The 18,809-nt window shown below is 37.1% G+C and overlaps 1 protein-coding gene across 2 annotated transcripts in view; it reads right to left on the bottom strand.

Annotated features, from left to right (window-relative positions):
• Positions 1-18,809, bottom strand: part of LOC127834360 (conserved oligomeric Golgi complex subunit 3-like) — a 60,232-nt gene that overhangs the window by 20,593 nt on the left and 20,830 nt on the right. Inside the window, exons 12-19 of one of the 2 annotated variants that reach the window (XM_052360123.1) lie at positions 17,850-18,010; positions 16,984-17,176; positions 11,950-12,062; positions 9,835-9,924; positions 8,918-9,038; positions 7,610-7,633; positions 5,709-5,791; positions 4,352-4,486 (exon numbers count right to left, since the gene is read on the bottom strand). In XM_052360123.1, coding sequence (XP_052216083.1) covers positions 4,352-4,486; positions 5,709-5,791; positions 7,610-7,633; positions 8,918-9,038; positions 9,835-9,924; positions 11,950-12,062; positions 16,984-17,176; positions 17,850-18,010 — 920 coding nt within the window. The remainder of the gene's footprint in view (positions 1-4,351; positions 4,487-5,708; positions 5,792-7,609; positions 7,634-8,917; positions 9,039-9,834; positions 9,925-11,949; positions 12,063-16,983; positions 17,177-17,849; positions 18,011-18,809) is intronic. The other variant, XM_052360124.1, reaches the window with a different exon arrangement.

The following is an 18,809-nucleotide window of genomic DNA, read 5'->3' on the forward strand; positions in this document are numbered from 1 at the left end:
TTTTGAAGTCAATGCTAATTTTAGAAATTCAGAAGACAACATTTTAGCAGACGACAAATTTCCCAGCATGCAAAGGGTTAAAGTTGCTGACGCACAACACACGACACACAACAACTACTGGTAATGCTGGACATAGGGTAACAAAATTAGCTAACCAGTGCAATCAGTTATCAGGTGAGCCAATAACAATTTTGAAAAATAATTTGTTACAGCTAGGGTATAACTCGGTGTATTTTTCAATTTTATTTGTACAAGATTTTACAGGGCCAATACAGTTTCATATTTATAATTTTAAATTTCATGTTTCATTCATTAAATATTATTCTACAGATGTCTGTAATTATTCTTTTGAAGAAAGTCAGTTTAGGCAAACAGTTTGCATGAATGTTTTCTTTGTGTGTTAAATTAAAAAAAAAGAAAAAATGATCCAATTTTTATAAAAACAAGGTTAAATGTCAACAGAAGTTTTCTCAATCTCAAGTTATTTTATGATTTTATGTTCTCTGTACGGTTTACCGAGCGTACATTTATTTACATACTTACTTTTTAATATACTGCCTCAAATAACAGACAAGCCTTTTTGAATGAAGGGCAAATAAAAGTGTAAATACCTGTCATTACCATCTACAATGCCAGTTTTAAACCAAATGACAAATACCTGTCAATATATAGTAACAATGAGCTATTTTTGGTAACACCCATAAACTATAGCCACTTGAAAAATTCTATGGAGACTTTTCAATCCTGTATCAGTTTGGAGTGAATTGTGAAATATTTATTTACAACACGAGTTTGCAGCGCATAATTTACAAGCAAAGCAGTAACACTGTTCAGAGGTGAGCATCTATAAAACTGTCATGACAAAATCTAAAGCATAAAGACAATTCAGGGGCTGAGTGAAAAACTGTCATATCTACTTTACATTCCTATCTCAGATACAGTTCTTAAACAATGACACCAATTTACAACTTTTCAAGCTGGATTGTCATAACATGTTGAAGCAAATATCCCTGAATCAATGTCAAACCTGGTACAGAGATGTGAGTGACATTGAGGGGTCTAGAAGAAAACACGACAATTAACCTCTCATGTGGTTTGGACGAGTGTATGTGTTCTTTATTATCATTTACATTATAATTTACGTTAAATCACAACAGCTTATGTTGAAATCAACTCTTGCCCGGTCATATGCAACCAACATAAACCCGTACCTGCAGGCTGGTCAGGTTTTATGTTGATTTCTACTCATCAGTATCAAAGAGTTGCAAATGAAGCATGTAAAACTTGAACACATTAAAAAAAAACATAAATTTAATCTGATTTTATAAGCGACTACAACTACATTAAAACACATATCAGAGCCATAAAGGGTGAACCGAAGATGAAGAAGTAGGGTATCAAAAATACTGTTCACACATTCGCTCACATCAAAAATGAGAGAACATGAGCATAGGTAATTATATTATATACTTATCAGCAATCTTTACCTGCTCCATCCATCATATGTTAACCAACATAAACCCGTACCTGCAGGCTGGTCAGGTTTTATGCTGATTTCTACTCATCAGTATCAAAGAGTTGCAAATGAAGCATGTAAAACTTGAACACATTAAAAAAAAACACAGTTTAACTTATCTATTATAATTGTGACATGGTCATATCTCTTCACTCAAAGTTTTCTGTGCCTTGTTTTGCAGCTTTTATAGTACAGTAAAACCTGTGGTAAGCAGCCAGTGAAGTGACATACCCAAACCCAAACCCAAACTTTTTAAAGCATTTGGTTCAAGAGGTTATAACTCATCAGCCTATGGATTAAGGACAACATTGTTTAATGTTTTAAAATTGCAGGTTTGAATCAAACAAAGATCCAATAATGTTAAGTATTAATGAGTATTAATTTTTTGAACACAATTCTGTTATTTCCTAATTTAAACATTGAATGATGATTATATTACTTTTTTTAATTATAAAATAATGAAATTAATACATCAACTACACAAACATGGCTAATGAAATCATTTTGCTGTTAAGGGCAAAGAAACCCCCTAATTCCACTTTTGTCTCATGAATCAACATATGTAAAACAAGAGCACCACATAACAGATGACACGCTTGGCTGCGAAAGCTTGTAAGAATTGGGAAATTTGTCGTCTGCTAAAATGTCATCTGCTGATTTTTAAAATTAGCATTTTCTTTGATTTTTTTTCAAAGAATACAATCAGAATAGCAAACAGTTTGGATCATGATGACACATCAGGTTCTGTGGCGTCTCATCTGGATCAAAACTGTTTGCACAGGCCTTCAAAATTCGCTTCCAGCACTGAAAGAGTAAAGGCTGGCTAGTAAATTACTGCAACATTTGCAGGCACATCAATCTTTGATATTGAAACTTTGCGGTTAGATTATACTTAGTGATGTTGTAAAATACTATAAAATTTGCAGGCAAATCAGTATTTTATAACTAAAACTTGGTGGTCGGATGTTACTTTAGTGGGGGACATAATAAAAATATTGAAACATTTGCAAGCACATAAGTACAACTTTGTTGTCCAATTATACCTTAGTGATGAAGTAAAAATACTAAAACATATGCAAGCGCATCAGTATTTTATACTAAACAACTTTGTGGTCACATTAAACCTTATATGATAATATAATGATCTAGTAAAATACTACAAAATAATTGCATATAAATTAGTATTTGATGACTACAACTATGTTGTCACATTACATCTTAATGATCTAGTAAAAATACTACAACATTTGCAAGCACATTTATCTATTATTAAGTACATCTCGGTCATCAAGAAACTATAAGTCACGTTTGACTGACTCCCAACCCTGTCCAAATTAGGGAACATCTCTAACAGTACACCCCTACCAGATTGTCTGCAGGTAGCCGCCCATGTCAATTGTTACTCTACACAGTGTATCATGGGGTCACAACAAAAGAAACCCGCAATATGAGATGATCTATCTGGCAAATAAACACACAAACAAATACAAGTTCAACCCAGTTCCAGCAGCCATACTGTGAAGCTTTCACTGGCTGAATGCACATTTTAATACCACTTTTGTAGTCGTATTAGTGATTTAACCTTTTTAACCTACTTAAATTATGTAATGATTTATATATCTGTTTTCAAAATCTAGTGATGTGTTTGATGCATTTGAAAAATACAATGAAAAGACTAGAATGTGCTGAATTTGCATAAATTAAATCCTTATCGCCCACAGGCGAATGCCCTTCAACATAACATTACCATAGATATTGACAATGGTATCAAGCAATATCTCCAGCTTTCTGTACTGTCTTACTTGACATACTCCTAATTAACCCATTTATGCCTAGTGGACTCTCCCATCCAGCTTAATTGGATCAATATATTTCCAAAATTAGGGTTGTCTATTTCTATATTTCGAATATTTCTTACAGAAATTCCTTTAAACAAACAGCGCAGACCCTGATGAGACGCCGCATCATGTGGCGTCTCATCTGGGTCTATGTTGTTTACTAAGGCCTTTTTCTAGACGCTAGGCATAAATGGGTTAAATTATTATATATCAGGAACAAAACATATGATTGGCTAAGTGGGGTGGGGGTGACAAAATCACACATATTAGAATGTAATCAATTTATCCAGGCAAACTGAACCCAAGACAGGCAGTAAAGACAACAAGCTACCTTATTCAAAGTCTATGACAAAATTATCATTTGTGTTAGGCTTCTTTTTTTAGTATACAAGTATTAAATAAACATCTAAGATATCATAAGATCATTTATTGAAGTAATCTTCTTGGTGAATTTCACGTTTTCTTTATATCACATACCCTTCATTTCACATGCCCTTTCTTTTTTGGGTACATTTGAATCATTCTTATTTATTTTTTGAAGCGTCAATATTCTGTCAATAACTTAAACAAGTCATAAGATCTTTCACAAGGCAGGGTCCAGGTATGAATTTTTGTTTTCTGCTCAATATTTAAATTTCAGAATATGTTATTGTTTCTTACTCAACCCTCTGTATGGGAAGTGTCCGACAACCAGCGAATTGGGAAGAACTGTTTTTTTTAGAGGTTCAAATGTAGGCATAGATTTGTGTACGAATGATGGGCAGAAACTTTTCTGTTCGATTGGAAAATTAAGTTGGACTTTTTCAGATATCTTATTCATATTTAAAGATTTTGGGCTCCCAGTGGGTATGTGTCTTCCCAGCAATCAGAAATTTTCAGGGTTCGACGCCAACTATAAAAGAATTCACCAAAGACAACAAATACTGGGTCTAACAAAAAGCGTACACAACAGCATCCCTGTGAACCACTGCTTGTCTGCGTACAGACTTCTACTCACCCGAGAGAGAAAGGTTTTCAGAGGTTCTGTCATGGCGTCGGACACGTGGTGTATGAACTCTTCACATGTCTTCTTCAGTTGACTGTCCACATCTCGTTTCGAGTCGACAAAGTTCTCCTGCACTTGCGGCGTGCCCTGAATCAGGATTGGCGGAGAATTCTTTCTATGATTTTGCGACAATAACAGTTTTTTTAAACCCTTTAGCCCATAAGAGGCGAAGTGAAAATGGCATTTGCAACTAGCAAAAAAACAGAACAGCCTGCGAGTTACTCGCAGTCTCTTCCGGTTTTATGCTGTTTGCTGCTCATCAGTATCTAAGGGTTGGAAATGAAGACTTTAAAACTTGAATTTAGTAAGAAAGGAATTTAATTAAATGAAACCTTCTAAGGGACTAAAATTCATCAAAATGCGTACCTTAGTGGTAAAGTGTTAATTAAATAAATGATTGTTATTTCTTGCGGGTGTAACTATTAGGGCTGATCGCATGATATTTTTTTATCAGAACTTCATTTTTAAATAACTAACATACAGTAAAGATGTTTTGTTATGCATATTTTGAATATGACAGTACTATAGTATTTGAAACCATAGCAGCAAAAGAAACTTACTTTTGGTTCATGGTTGACCAATCATAATAAATTTGAGCCTCATACTTGAAAAACGGGGCTGATTGAATGTGCGTTAAGTGTCGTCCCAGACTAGCCTAAACAGTATGCACAGGCTTATCAATAACCACACTTTCTGCATTAAAAAAAAAATTCTTATCATGGAAGACTTCTCTTAGCAAAAATTCAGTTTAAGCAGAAATGCACAGACTTATCTGGGACGATACTTAACTCACATGGATTGCTCCCTGTTTTACCAGATCGAGGCTCACTTCTTGTTAAAGGACTTTAATGAGATTTTTTATATAATCTAGGGTCCGACCACATATTTCATGAGGCTATTTGCTACTGGGACACTGCTAATTTTCCATTCCAGCCGTACGTAGCCCAAACAGGAAACCCGGAAAGTGTGTATTACCTCTGCTATGAACTGAAGCAGGATGTTATTTGAACCAGAAAGTGTGTATTACCTCTGCTATGAACTGAAACAGGGTGTTATTGGAACCAAAAAGTGTGTATTACCTCTGCTATGAACTGAAGCAGGGCGTTATTGGAACTGTACTATTACCTCTGCTATGAACTGAAGCAGGGCATTATTGGAACTGAACTATTACCTCTGCTATGAACTGAAGCAGGGTGTTATTGAAACTGAACTATTACCTCTGCTATGAACTGAAGCAGGGCATTATTGGAACTGAACTATTACCTCTGCTATGAACTGAAGCAGGGTGTTATTGAAACTGAACTATTACCTCTACTATAAACTGAAGAAGGGCGTTATTGGAACTGAACGAGAAAATCTGTGACCGTCTGTTCACAAGACCGTAGGCAGCATCTGCAAACATTAAATAAAATATACTTGCTGGATAACTCAAGTTCTGCATTATGGGTCAAGCGTGGATACACACATATTTGTGATATTCTTAAAAGTATAAAATAAGTGCTGCAATTGTTGTTTTTTTTATTAGAAAGAGATATTGTTAGCTGAAGTTTTCAAGAGTCTAATGATATTATACCATTTTAAAGTGTACAAAACAAAATAAAATATTTTCTAAGGACAAATATTTTTTGTTATTTTCATTAAAAAATAATGTGTTATACATTATAGTTTTTCTTCAGAAACTATGAAATATATATTACTTTTTCTGGACAACCAGCACTGTCATAGTCAACTCATGAACAACTTAAGGCAGGAAATCTCATTTTGAAACCTCATTTATCATGGATAAGGAAAAAATGTTTTCTAGGAAGACTTTTTGAAGTTAAAGAAGGTTCAAGTAAAATAATGTGTTAATTGTAGAGTTTTTTTTAAGCAATGGCACATACTTTTAATATTCAATATTACAAGTGCAAAAAAGCTTTAAAATACCCTCTTAAACATAGTTTTACATTATAATATTGGTATAAACCGACTTTATAAAATGCCATTTTTGTTCCATTAAAGCAAGATTTCAAAGCCTTTTTTTTATATAACTATGAAATAAGAATCTATTTATAAGTCCTTTTAACCCTTTCCCACTCAAAAACAAAGTGACAATGGCTATGTGCAACAGCATAAAACCAGAACAGCCTGTGATAAACTCACAGTCTGTTCAGATTTTATGCTGTTTGCTGCTCATCAGTATCTTAGGGTTGGAAATGAAGCCTTTAAAACTTGAATCTAGTAAGAAAGGTCTTTAATTAAATATAACTTTTTAAGGGACTACAAATGCGTACATATACGTATCTAAGTGGTTAAGGGTTAAAACCCACACCATAAAATCATGTAAAAGTAACTATATTATAACTTATAGATTAAATGGAGTACATTCTCTAACAGCCCAATGCCAGTTCTCAGATTAGACAACAATGGTGTCAACATTTCTTAAAGTGTTCCCCATGCAAGACAATATAACGCAAATTATCACATCACTGATTATTACAACACCAAAATAATAACACAAACATAATATTAGTGGAAAATAGCCCCTGGGACAGTCTAGGGTGAAAGGATTATGTAAGGTTACAACAACACCGAAGAGTGGTAATCATTAAGTTTCTATTCAACGGCAATCAATGACAGAAGATGCTCATTAAGAAAATGTCTAAATGCAGATTGTACTTCAATGAGAATGAAAGTCATATTTTCCAGATATAAATTAATGTTGAATGGGAAAATGACTACTTAAAGGCATAAGTAATAGATTAACTAGATCCATACAAACTTAAAGCAGATTTAAAATTGCTTACAATTAATTAAAATGATTAAATGATTTTGTTTAATAGGTTATTTAAATAAGTTCTTAATTTGGAAGCTGAATGAGTACCAGTATTTACAATAGGCAAGTGTTAAAATGAACGTAATGTAAAAACTTTGAATTTGCATATGAAAAGGAATGAATCATTCTTTATGTCATTGACTATTAAAAAACAACAACCTTAAATGCATTTTTTTCTAATTTATATAAATTCAAAAATACATATGTTGATTATATTAAACAGAATGAAAAAGATTTATAAATGTTCATGTACCTGGACAAATACTTATCATTCTATACTTAGATATTAAATGCCAAATAATATTTTTGTCAATGAAGAAATATAACCTTTTTTTATTATTTCCATTTACATTCATTTTAACACTTGTATTGTAATTCATGTAAAAAGAACGTACCAACTAAATTGTGAAACTTTAGTTCTAAAAAGCAAACAATTACAACCCACATAATATAACAGTAGGTAAAAGTACAAGTTACATATGAGTCACATCATGCAAAAATGGGTCTTATGTTATATGCAGCCACCAGACAAAGAAGTTCCGGACCAGACTTTACGCATGCGCAGGCTGGGCTGGAGCTATGATGGGCACATATGGCATAAGAACCATTTGTGCAAAAAAAGAATATATGCCATCATATATCAAGGAATTTACAAAGTTAAGATAAATGGTCAACGTAACTCCCTTCAAATGTATATAGTAAAGAAAATAAAAATTACATCACAATATGTTTTCCCATAAGCAGATGAATATGTAAATACCATTGATTTCAATAGAAATCCACTAAAAACATTTCATGACAACGACCCTACTAAATTATGGTATGAGTCATGTTCTGAGAAAACTGGGCATAATACATGTGCCACACAGGCTAATCAGGGACAACACTTTCCGCTTTTATGACATTTTTCCTTCAAAGATAGTCCCTTTTAAATAAACATCCAGTCTTGTGAATTTAACTAAACCAGCATGGAGACAAAAGCCAACGGCACATTACTGCCCAGCATAGCGCTAGACCAGCCTGGGCAGTTGGGCAGTCTGGTCAGGGGCTGCCATCAAAGCTCATGAGACTATAAAACCTTGCGAGACTTTAAGGCGGACAGGATGGATACGATTGCACAGACTGGTCTGGAGCTAAGCTGGCTTCATTTGGCATAAGACCCATTTTTGCAAGACGCAGCTCATATCAGGGTCTGAATACTTAGGCGCAATGCTCAATCTCAATCGCACATTCATAACCAAGGGAAATTCAAACTCAACTGTTACACACATTTTCATTTGTTAGAATATTTACTTTCAAGCATTTTCATTGGTTGAAATTATGTTATTAGCATTTACTGATAAATATTTGTCAAAAACATTATCAATGGCCAATATATTTAGCTCAAACTTTAGACTGAGATTGAGAATATCTGTAGCACTTCAATTTTGTAAAATCATTAATATTCATCGGCATGAAAGTTAGTGGTTCCCCTAAATAAAATTTGAAATGTAACTTCAGGGATATCTGATTTTGAAAAAAAAGAGGGATTTGCAATGGTCATTTTCCGATGCGTTCTTGTTAAATTCCTGAATTCTTCAACCAACAATATCAAAAGGAAACTTATGTCACATGAAAAATAAGGATTTTTCAGAGTGCAAAAAGCAAAAGAATACTCTCTTATATCAACACAGGAAGCTAATAAAATAAGTAGACTGGTTCACCTTTGAACTTGCTGAAATCCAGACTTGTTTCACGGATTGAGAAGTCGGCCTGGAATGGCGCAATCTGCTCCCTCAGAATCAGTAGATGCTTGATCATGAACAGCTGACCATCCAGCTGAGTCTGATGAATTAAAATGGCCGACTGATAAAATGGGCAATGTTCTGAGAATGCTTAATTCATGTGGGGAAGGTGTCGTCCCAGATTAGCCTGTGCAGTCCGTGACTGCACAGGCTAATCAGGGACAAAACTTTTTGCATGAACTGGATTTAAGTTTATAAGATAATTATTTTACACAACAAATTCCATAAAATTGGAAAGTGTCATTTACGATTAGCCAGTGCAGACTTCACAGGCTTATCTGTACAGACACCTTTCCAACATGCATTAACCCTTTGCATGCTGGGAAATTTGTCGTCTGCTAAAATGTTGTCTGCTGAATTTCTTAAATTAGCATTTTCTTCGATTTTTTGTCAAAGAATACTATCAGATAGCAAACAGTTTGGATCCTGATGAGACGTCACATTCTGTGGCGTCTCATCTGTATCCAAACTGTTTGCAAAGGCCTTTAAAATTCGGTTCCCGCACTGAAAGAGTTAAGCCCAGTTCCTCAGAACGAGGCTTAAATGGAAATGAGCAATGAAAAATACATTCACATGCAGATGTTTATGACAACATTAAAATGGCTGACCAATTAAAGAGAAATAAAATGTCACGCTGAAAGAGAAATGGTTGATGGATAAAATTACAATTTAAAATTAGTTTGTTGAAAATTATTAATGACAGACAGACAGGCCAAAAACAATATACCACCGATCATTCGATCCGGGGGCATAACAACCCCACAAAGCTGCATTTTTAAGTCATTATCAGTTGTGATAGTTGAGTAAGCCTAGACATGTACGAGATCAATGCTTGCCTTGCGTTTGGTGATCCCCTCCTTGGCGTTCAGCAGGGACTGTATGCACATCTGTAGGGCTTCCTGGGACAGGCCCTGGAATGTCGTCTTCTGCAAGAAACAAAATAAGGTCTACCACTAGAAACAAAATGAGGTCTCCCACTAGAAAAAAAATGTTGTCGTTTGCAATAAATAAAATATGGTCTGCAACTAAACAAACAAAATGCAGTCTCATTCTAGAGACAACAAGATATTATTTGTCAGAAACACAATGCCCCCTACTGCGCTACTTTGATTTAAACATCTTTGTTTTTTATTATATCCCTTTAAAAAATATAACTTTGCTTGTAAAAATGATCTGTACCTGCCAAATGATAAATAGAAATTATCTCCCTTTAAAGCTTGTTACTTCCCTTGAATTTGTATTTTTGGCCTTTGACCTTGAAGGATGAACTTGACCTTTCATCACTCAAAATGTGCAGCTCCATGAGATACACATGCATGCCATATATTAAGTTGCTATTTTCAATATTGCAAAAATTATGGCCAATGTTAAAGTTTTCAGATGGACGGACGGACTGACGGACGGACTGATGGATGGACAGTTCAACTGCTATATGCCAGCCTACCAGAGGAATGAAAAGTCGCCTTCTGCAATAAACAAAATGTGGTCTCCTAACAGGAACAATAGGAATGAGCCTAGTTCAGGGAACAAAGGACTAAAGAATGTGCGTTAAGTGTCGCCCAATATTAGCCTGTGCAGGCCACACAGGCTAATCTGGGGCAACACTTTCTGCCTAAACTGGATTTCTTCTAAGATACTTCCTTTAGACCAAAAATACAATAAAAGTGGAAAGTGTTTCCCAGATAAGCCTGTGCAGACTGCGCAGGCTAATATGGGAAAACACTTCATGCACATGCATTCAGCCCCATTTTTCCACAGCGCAGCTCATATGGTGTACTAACTGGCAAACCTGGTCGACGACCCTTGAGAAGAATGAAGGAAAGTGTTTTTTTTAAGTAATTTATGTCAATTCAAAAATATTGAACTTTAATAGTGAAAGGGGAGCAACTCTTGGAGGAAATATTTTTTAAGAGGGTGATGTCCGATGCTTTGGTAAAGGTAAATGTAGCACTATACAGCTTCAGCGTAACATTCACATCGGAGAGGCAGACATTTCAAATAAATAGGTTAAACTGTTTTTGAGCAGATTTTGAGTATAATGACTGGAGTTTTAAATTGCTTGCTTAATAAATTGGCAAATATTATGCCTTGTGTAAAGCCAGTATATGTTAAGCAACTTTTGCTTAAAAACTTCGAACATGAGCTTCCTTAGTCTTAATGCCACTCAAGGACAGTTTGCACTTTCCAAATAATACTCACATCACGTCAATATGCTCTGAGATCTTGGACTATTTTTAAGTTGTATTGAATTAACTTATATCAAAACATTTCTGACCAAGTACTCATGTTAATACATTTATATAAGACATTTATAGAACTAGGAAAGGATAACAAGGTTAACCCATGTCAATAAATATATTACTTACTCCAATACATTAAACAGTAGGGCTTACTATAAACATGAAAAGTATTGTTCCAGGGGTCGTATTCCAGAAGCATCTTAAGTTAAATTTTATTCTTATCTTTAAATTGGGAAATTTTCTTAAGTGTTTCATTTCATTTTGCAATAGATTGGCATCAAGATATACATGTAAATAACATAATTATGCCAATGTTATTTGAGGAATACCAAAAACACATGTGTTTCCTTATGTAGTAAAGAAATACAAAACATTGTAATTTTTAACTTAAGTGAAATTTTTTAAGAAATGACTTAAGATGTTTCTGGAATACCGCCCCAGAAAACACAGGTTTATCAGGGACAACAATTTCGGCATAAACTGAATTTTTTCTAAAAACAGGCTTCCTTTAAACGAAAAATACCATTGAAGCTGAAAGCGTTGTCCCTTGATTAGCCTGTGCAGACTACACAGGCTAATCTGGGATGACTATTTACGCACACTAGTTTCACTTTTCATGTCTATGCAACTCATTTACTAACATCAATACATTTATGGAGCTCAGAATGGATTACTTATTTAAATGACATCAATACAACAAGCGTTCCTTACGTCAATACATCTGTAGAGCTTGGATAGCGTCACCAGGGTACGTCTCACAGTCGGGTACCACATCCCATGCAGGTCTGCTGGAGACATCGGCATAGAGGTTGTCAGGTTAGTGCCTGCAGCGAGATACACAAGTGAGGATTAAAACAACAATTTTTTGTATAGTTTAATCTGAGCTCTAGAAAAACAGGGCTTAATGCATTTGCAGTCTGCACAGACTAATCAGGGATGAAACTTTACGCTTAGACTAGATTTGCCATAACTCGTTCAGTGCTGGAACCGAATTTTGAAGGCCTTAACAGTTTGGATCCAGATGAGACGCCACAGAACGTGGCGTCTCATCAGGATCCAAACTGTTTGATATTTGGAAAGTATTATTGAAAAAAATCTAAGAAAATGCTAATTTTAGAAATTCAGCAGATGACATTTTAGCAGACGACAAATTACCCAGCATGCAAAGGGTTAAGAAGAGACTTCCTTTACAACAACAAATTCATGAAGGTGGACATGTTGTCCCTGATTTTCATGAAGGTGGATATGTTGTCCCTGATTTTCATGAAGGTTGATATGTTGTCCCTGATTTTCATGAAGGTGGACATGTTGTCACTGATTTTCACGAAGGTGGATATGTTGTCCCTGATTTTCATGAAGGTGGATATGTTGTCCCTGATTTTCATGAAGGTGGATATGTTGTCCCTGATTTTCATGAAGGTTGATATGTTGTCCTTGTTTTTCATGAAGGTGGACATGTTGTCCCTGATTTTCATGAAGGTGGATATGTTGTCCTTGTTTTTCATGAAGGTGTACATGTTGTCCCTGATTTTCATGAAGGTGGATATGTTGTCCCTGATTTTCATGAAGGTGGATATGTTGTCCCTGATTTTCATGAAGGTTGATATGTTGTCCTTGTTTTTCATGAAGGTGGACATGTTGTCCCTGATTTTCATGAAGGTGGATATGTTGTCCTTGTTTTTCATGAAGGTGGACATGTTGTCCCTGATTTTCATGAAGGTGGATATGTTGTCCCTGATTTTCATGAAGGTGGATATGTTGTCCCTGATTTTCATGAAGGTGGACATGTTGTCCCTGATTTTCATGAAGGTGGATATGTTGTCCATGATTTTCATGAAGGTGGATATGTTGTCCCTGATTTTCATGAAGGTTGATATGTTGTCCTTGTTTTTCATGAAGGTGGACATGTTGTCCCTGATTTTCATGAAGGTGGATATGTTGTCCTTGTTTTTCATGAAGGTGGACATGTTGTCCCTGATTTTCATGAAGGTGGATATGTTGTCCATGATTTTCATGAAGATGGACATGTTGTCCCTGATTTTCATGAAGGTTGATATGTTGTCCTTGTTTTTCATGAAGGTGGACATGTTGTCCCTGATTTTCATGAAGGTGGATATGTTGTCCTTGTTTTTCATGAAGGTGGACATGTTGTCCCTGATTTTCATGAAGGTGGATATGTTGTCCCTGATTTTCATGAAGGTGGATATGTTGTCCCTGATTTTCATGAAGGTGGACATGTTGTCCTTGTTTTTCATGAAGGTGGACATGTTGTCCCTGATTTTCATGAAGGTGGATATGTTGTCCCTGATTTTCATGAAGGTTGATATGTTGTCCCTGATTTTCATGAAGGTGGATATGTTGTCCCTGATCTTCATGAAGGTGGATATGTTGTCCCTGATTTTCATGAAGGTGGATATGTTGTCCCTGATTTTCATGAAGGTGGATATGTTGTCCCTGATTTTCATGAAGGTGGATATGTTGTCCCAGATTTTCATGAAGGTGGATATGTTGTCCCTGATTTTCATGAAGGTGGATATGTTGTCCCTGATTTTCATGAAGGTGGATATGTTGTCACTGATTTTCATGAAGGTGGATATGTTGTCCTTGATTTTCATGAAGGTGGATATGTTGTCCTTGATTTTCATGAAGGTGGATATGTTGTCCCTGATTTTCATGAAGGTGGATATGTTGTCCCAGATTTTCATGAAGGTGGATATGTTGTCACTGATTTTCACGAAGGTGGATATGTTGTCCCTGATTTTCATGAAGGTGGATATGTTGTCCCTGATTTTCATGAAGGTGGATATGTTGTCCCTGATTTTCATGAAGGTGGACATGTTGTCCTTGTTTTTCATGAAGATGGACATGTTGTCCCTGATTTTCATGAAGGTGGATATGTTGTCCCTGATTTTCATGAAGGTGGACATGTTGTCCCTGATTTTCAGGAAGGTGGATATGTTGTCCCTGATTTTCATGAAGGTGGACATGTTGTTCCTGATTTTCATGAAGGTGGATATGTTGTCCCTGATTTTCATGAAGGTGGATATGTTGTCCCTGATTTTCATGAAGGTGGACATGTTGTCCCTGATTTTCATGAAGGTGGATATGTTGTCCCTGATTTTCATGAAGGTGGATATGTTGTCCCTGATTTTCATGAAGGTGGATATGTTGTCCCTGATTTTCATGAAGATGGACATGTCCCTGATTTTCATGAATAGGATATGTTGTCCCTGATTTTCATGAAGGTGGATATGTTGTCCCTGATTTTCATGAAGGTGGATATGTTGTCCCTGATTTTCATGAAGGTGGATATGTTGTCCCTGATTTACCTTTGCGGACTTCACATGCTTATCTGGGAGTCACTTTACGCATATGTATTAAACCTCTTTTTCCCAAAAGCGTGGCTCAATTATTTTGGTAGTGTGGTGGAAAGGGGAAAACATATAAAAGTTCAGCATTTTGTGGAATAAATCTTTGTAAATGAATTTTCCTGAGTATTTTTATATAGTAATTAAAGGAAAATGTTAGGGACTTCCTTCAATGCTCAAGTAATCGCCAGTGTTTGAGAAATCACCTGCTTGAGTTATTGCAATTCTACTGTATTTCTAAAATTAATATTCAAATGTTCTTGTTAGCTGCTTCGTATTTTTAAATGAAAAATATCATGAAGTGGAAAGTGTCATTCCAGATTAGCCTCTGCAGACTGCGCAAGCAAATCTGGGATGACAATTTATGCACATGCATTAAACCTCCTTTTCACAGAGCACAACCAAAATATTTAATGAAACAAACATAATATTTTGCAGTTACACATAGAACAAACAACACTACTATACAGTTTTGCTGTGATACACACATGTGCTTAAGTAACTTATTACATTCACCTGTTATCTCCACCTGTCATCGGAGATATCAGAAGGGCCACTTAAGTCCATTATACACTATCCCTACTGTCACATTCTGCCAAGGGAGACAATGAGAGGGCAACACATGTCCCTTGTTACCAGTCCCTTTTATCTCAATCTGCAAGGGAGATACTTGGAGTGCAACTTCAGCCCCAATTAACTGCCCCTAGTGTCACATCCTGCCAACGGAGATGATAGGAGGGCCCCTAAAGTCCATTATAACCTACCCCTACTGTCTAAACCTGACAAGGGACAAAACTAAGAGGTCCCCTAAAGTCAGTAATTACCTGCCCTTACTGTCTAAAACTGCTAAGACAGAAAATTAGAGGGCCTGTAAAGTCCGTTATTACTGGCCCCTACTGTCTCAACCTGCTAAGGGATAAAATAACAGGTCCTCTAAAGTCCGTAATTACCTGCCCCTACTGTCTCAACCTGATAAGGTAAAAAACAAGAGGGCCCTTAAAGTCCGTAATTACCTGCCCCTAAAGTCTCAACCTGACAAGGTAGAAAACAAGGGGTCCTCTAGAGTCTGTAATTACCTGCCCCTACTGTCTCAACCTGATAAGGGGGAAAACAAGAGGGCCTGTAAAGTCCGTTATTACCTGCCCCTATTGTCTCAACCTGATAAGGGAGAAAACAAGAGGGCCCTTAAAGTCCATAATAACCTGCCCCTACTGTCTCAACCTGATAAGGGAGAAAACAAGGGCTCCTCTAAAGTCCGTTATTACCTACCCCTTCTGTCTCAACCTGAAAAGGGAGAAAACGAGAGGGCCTCTTAAGTCCGTAATTACCTGCCCCTACTGTCTTAACCTGATAAGGGAGAAAACAAGAGGGCCAGTAAAGTCCGTAATTACCTGCCCTTACTTTCTCAAACTGCTAAGGGAGAAAATTAGAGTGCCTCTTAAGTCCTTTATTACTGGCCCCAACAGTATGAACCTGCTAAGGGATAAAACAAGAGGTCCTCTAAAGTCTGTAATTACATGCTCTTACTGTTTCAACCTGATCAGGTAGAAACGACAGGGCCTCTAAAGTCTGTAGTTACCTGCACCTATGGTCTAGTCCTGATAAGGGAGAAAACAAGAGGGCCCCTAAAGTCCATAATTAACTGCCCCTACTGTCTTAACCTGCTAAGGGAGAAAACAAGAGGTCCTCTAATGTCCATAATTACCTGCCCCTATTGTCTCAACCGGCTAAGGGACAAAATGAGAGGGCATCAAAAGTCCATAATTACCTGCCCCTACTGTCTCAACCGGCTAAGGGATAAAACGAGAGGGCCTCAAAAGTCCATAATTACCTGCCCCTACTGTCGCAGCCTGCTAAGGGAGAAAACAAGAGGACCTCTAAAGTCCATAGTTATCTGCCCCTATTGTCTAATCCTGATAAGGGATATAATAGGAACATCATGTAAGTCCATAATACCCCCCTCCCCTGCCCCTGCTGACAAAACCATCCAAGAAAGATAACTGGAGGGCCCCTTCAGTCCTTAATTACCTGCCCCTTAAGTCACACCTTGCACAGGGGATAATAGGAGTGCCACTTAAATCCAATATTACTTTCACTTACAGTCCCATCCTGCCAAGGGAGACAACAGGAGGGCCTCTAAAGTACTTGATTACCTGCCCCTGATGTCACATCATGCCAATGGAGATAATAGCAGGGCCACTTCCGATATTAAATCCAATATTACCTTCCCTTAATGTCACATCCAAAGGGGGTAATAGGAGAGCCACTAAAGTCTATAGTAACCTTGCAAGAGGGTCTCTTAACTCCCTTTAACCCTTCCCAAACTGTTTCAACCTGCGATCGGAGGTAACAGGAGTGCAACTAAAGTCCCTATTACCTGCCCCTGCAGTCACGTCCTGCCACCCATTGCTAGGGTCCTCCTGAAGGGGCACGACATCCAGCGGGGTTGTCTCCCCCTCCCCCTCGGCCCCTGTAAGGCGCGCGACCTCTGCGCTGGTACTTGACGCGTTGGATGGGGTCCGAGAGTGGCCTCCCCTACTCTGGGACTTCTTAATGCTCTCTGCTATGCTCTGTGGGAACAGAGAATGAGGATTGGTTAGTTTAATTCAGATTTATCAAAGGAGCCTCGCTATGAAAAAAACGGAACTTTATGAATGTGTGTAAAGTGCCGTCCCAGATTAGCCTGTGAAGTACGCCCTTAGAGGGGGAACTTTCGCGTCGTTTTGGGCGAAAAGGTAAATTTTAGAAGATCTTTTCACCAACCATTCAACACTTAAAATTGCTATATTTTAATGTAATTTACATAAATATACATTTAATCAAAGGTTAATAGCATTAATGATATTTTTTAGAGGGGGACATTTTTTAGCTGAAATAGGGGAAACAAGTATACTATTTTAAGGGGGGAATGGGGTCTAATTTCGGCCCCAAAAATGGCCAAACGAGGGCCCTGGCTTTTAAGGAATTTTTACTTTAAAGGAAGTCTTTTGTACATAAAAATCCAGTCAAGGCGGAAAGTGTCGTCCCTGATTAGCCTGCACAGACTGCACAGGCTAATCTGGGATGATGCTTTACGCGAATGCATTAAGCCCTGTTTGTCCAAAGAGAAGCCCAAAAGAAAGCCTTGGCTGGTGCTGATGCAGCATAATGTTGTCAAAACTCTCAAAATCAGAGGTAAGGCACATTCAAACTTCCAGACAAGCAAATAATATCCTTCCCAGATAGGCGATACAGGCACGTTACCTCCATCATCTCGAGTTTCTCTGGATATGCAAGGTCTCCCTGAGCCGCCGCGTACTGCAGTATGTCACTGCGGATGTAGATGTACGTGCGATACACGAGGCGCTCTTGCACGTCCATCAACAGCTGACGGATCACGTGCTCAAAGGCCCGCAACTCTTGAGCTGCAGTAAAATGTTGCAAATCATAAGAATGAAAAATTGAACCTAAGGAGAAGGGTCAGTTTACCACAGGGGCATTTTTTTAACAAAGTTTGTAAAACAACAATATGATGTTACATACAAATATTAAAGCTTTGGTCCTAGTGGTTTCGAGAATGTTTTCTAATTTTTGTATCTTATTTTGTTATATGTCTATATACACTATTTTACCCACTAGGTGTGGCCAGTCTTGCATACATGGGTAGGATTTGATGTAAAAAAGTAGAGAGTCAATATGACAGGTCACTGTCCACAAAAAACTCACACAAGGTTTCATGGTCTCTTAGGGGGACAGGGTAGCACCAGACGACCAAACTGCTTGGATGGGCAGGCTTGAGTGGGGCTAGGCTGGCCACATATGTCATAAAACCCATTTTCCCATGCAACACATTCAGTTGTTGTGGACATATTCCTCTATCATTTCTATGGCGAGGATGCTACACATGTCATAAGACCCATTTTCCTGTGCAACACATACAGTTATTGTGCACATATTCCTATATCATCTCTGTAAGGAGAAAGCTTCACATATGTAAGACCCATTATCCCATGCAACACATATAGTTGTTGTGCACATGTTCTGCTATCATCTCTATGGTGAGGATGCTAAACATATGTCATAAGACCCATTATCCCATGCAACAGGTACGGTTGTTGTGGACATATTCCTCTATCATCTCTATAAGGAGGATGATACACATATGTTATAAGACCCATTTTCCCATGCAACACATATGGTTGTTGTGCACATATTCCTATATCA

The sequence above is a fragment of the Dreissena polymorpha genome, chromosome 6, assembly GCF_020536995.1.
Source record: "Dreissena polymorpha isolate Duluth1 chromosome 6, UMN_Dpol_1.0, whole genome shotgun sequence".
NCBI classification, from domain to species: Eukaryota; Metazoa; Mollusca; class Bivalvia; order Myida; family Dreissenidae; genus Dreissena; species Dreissena polymorpha.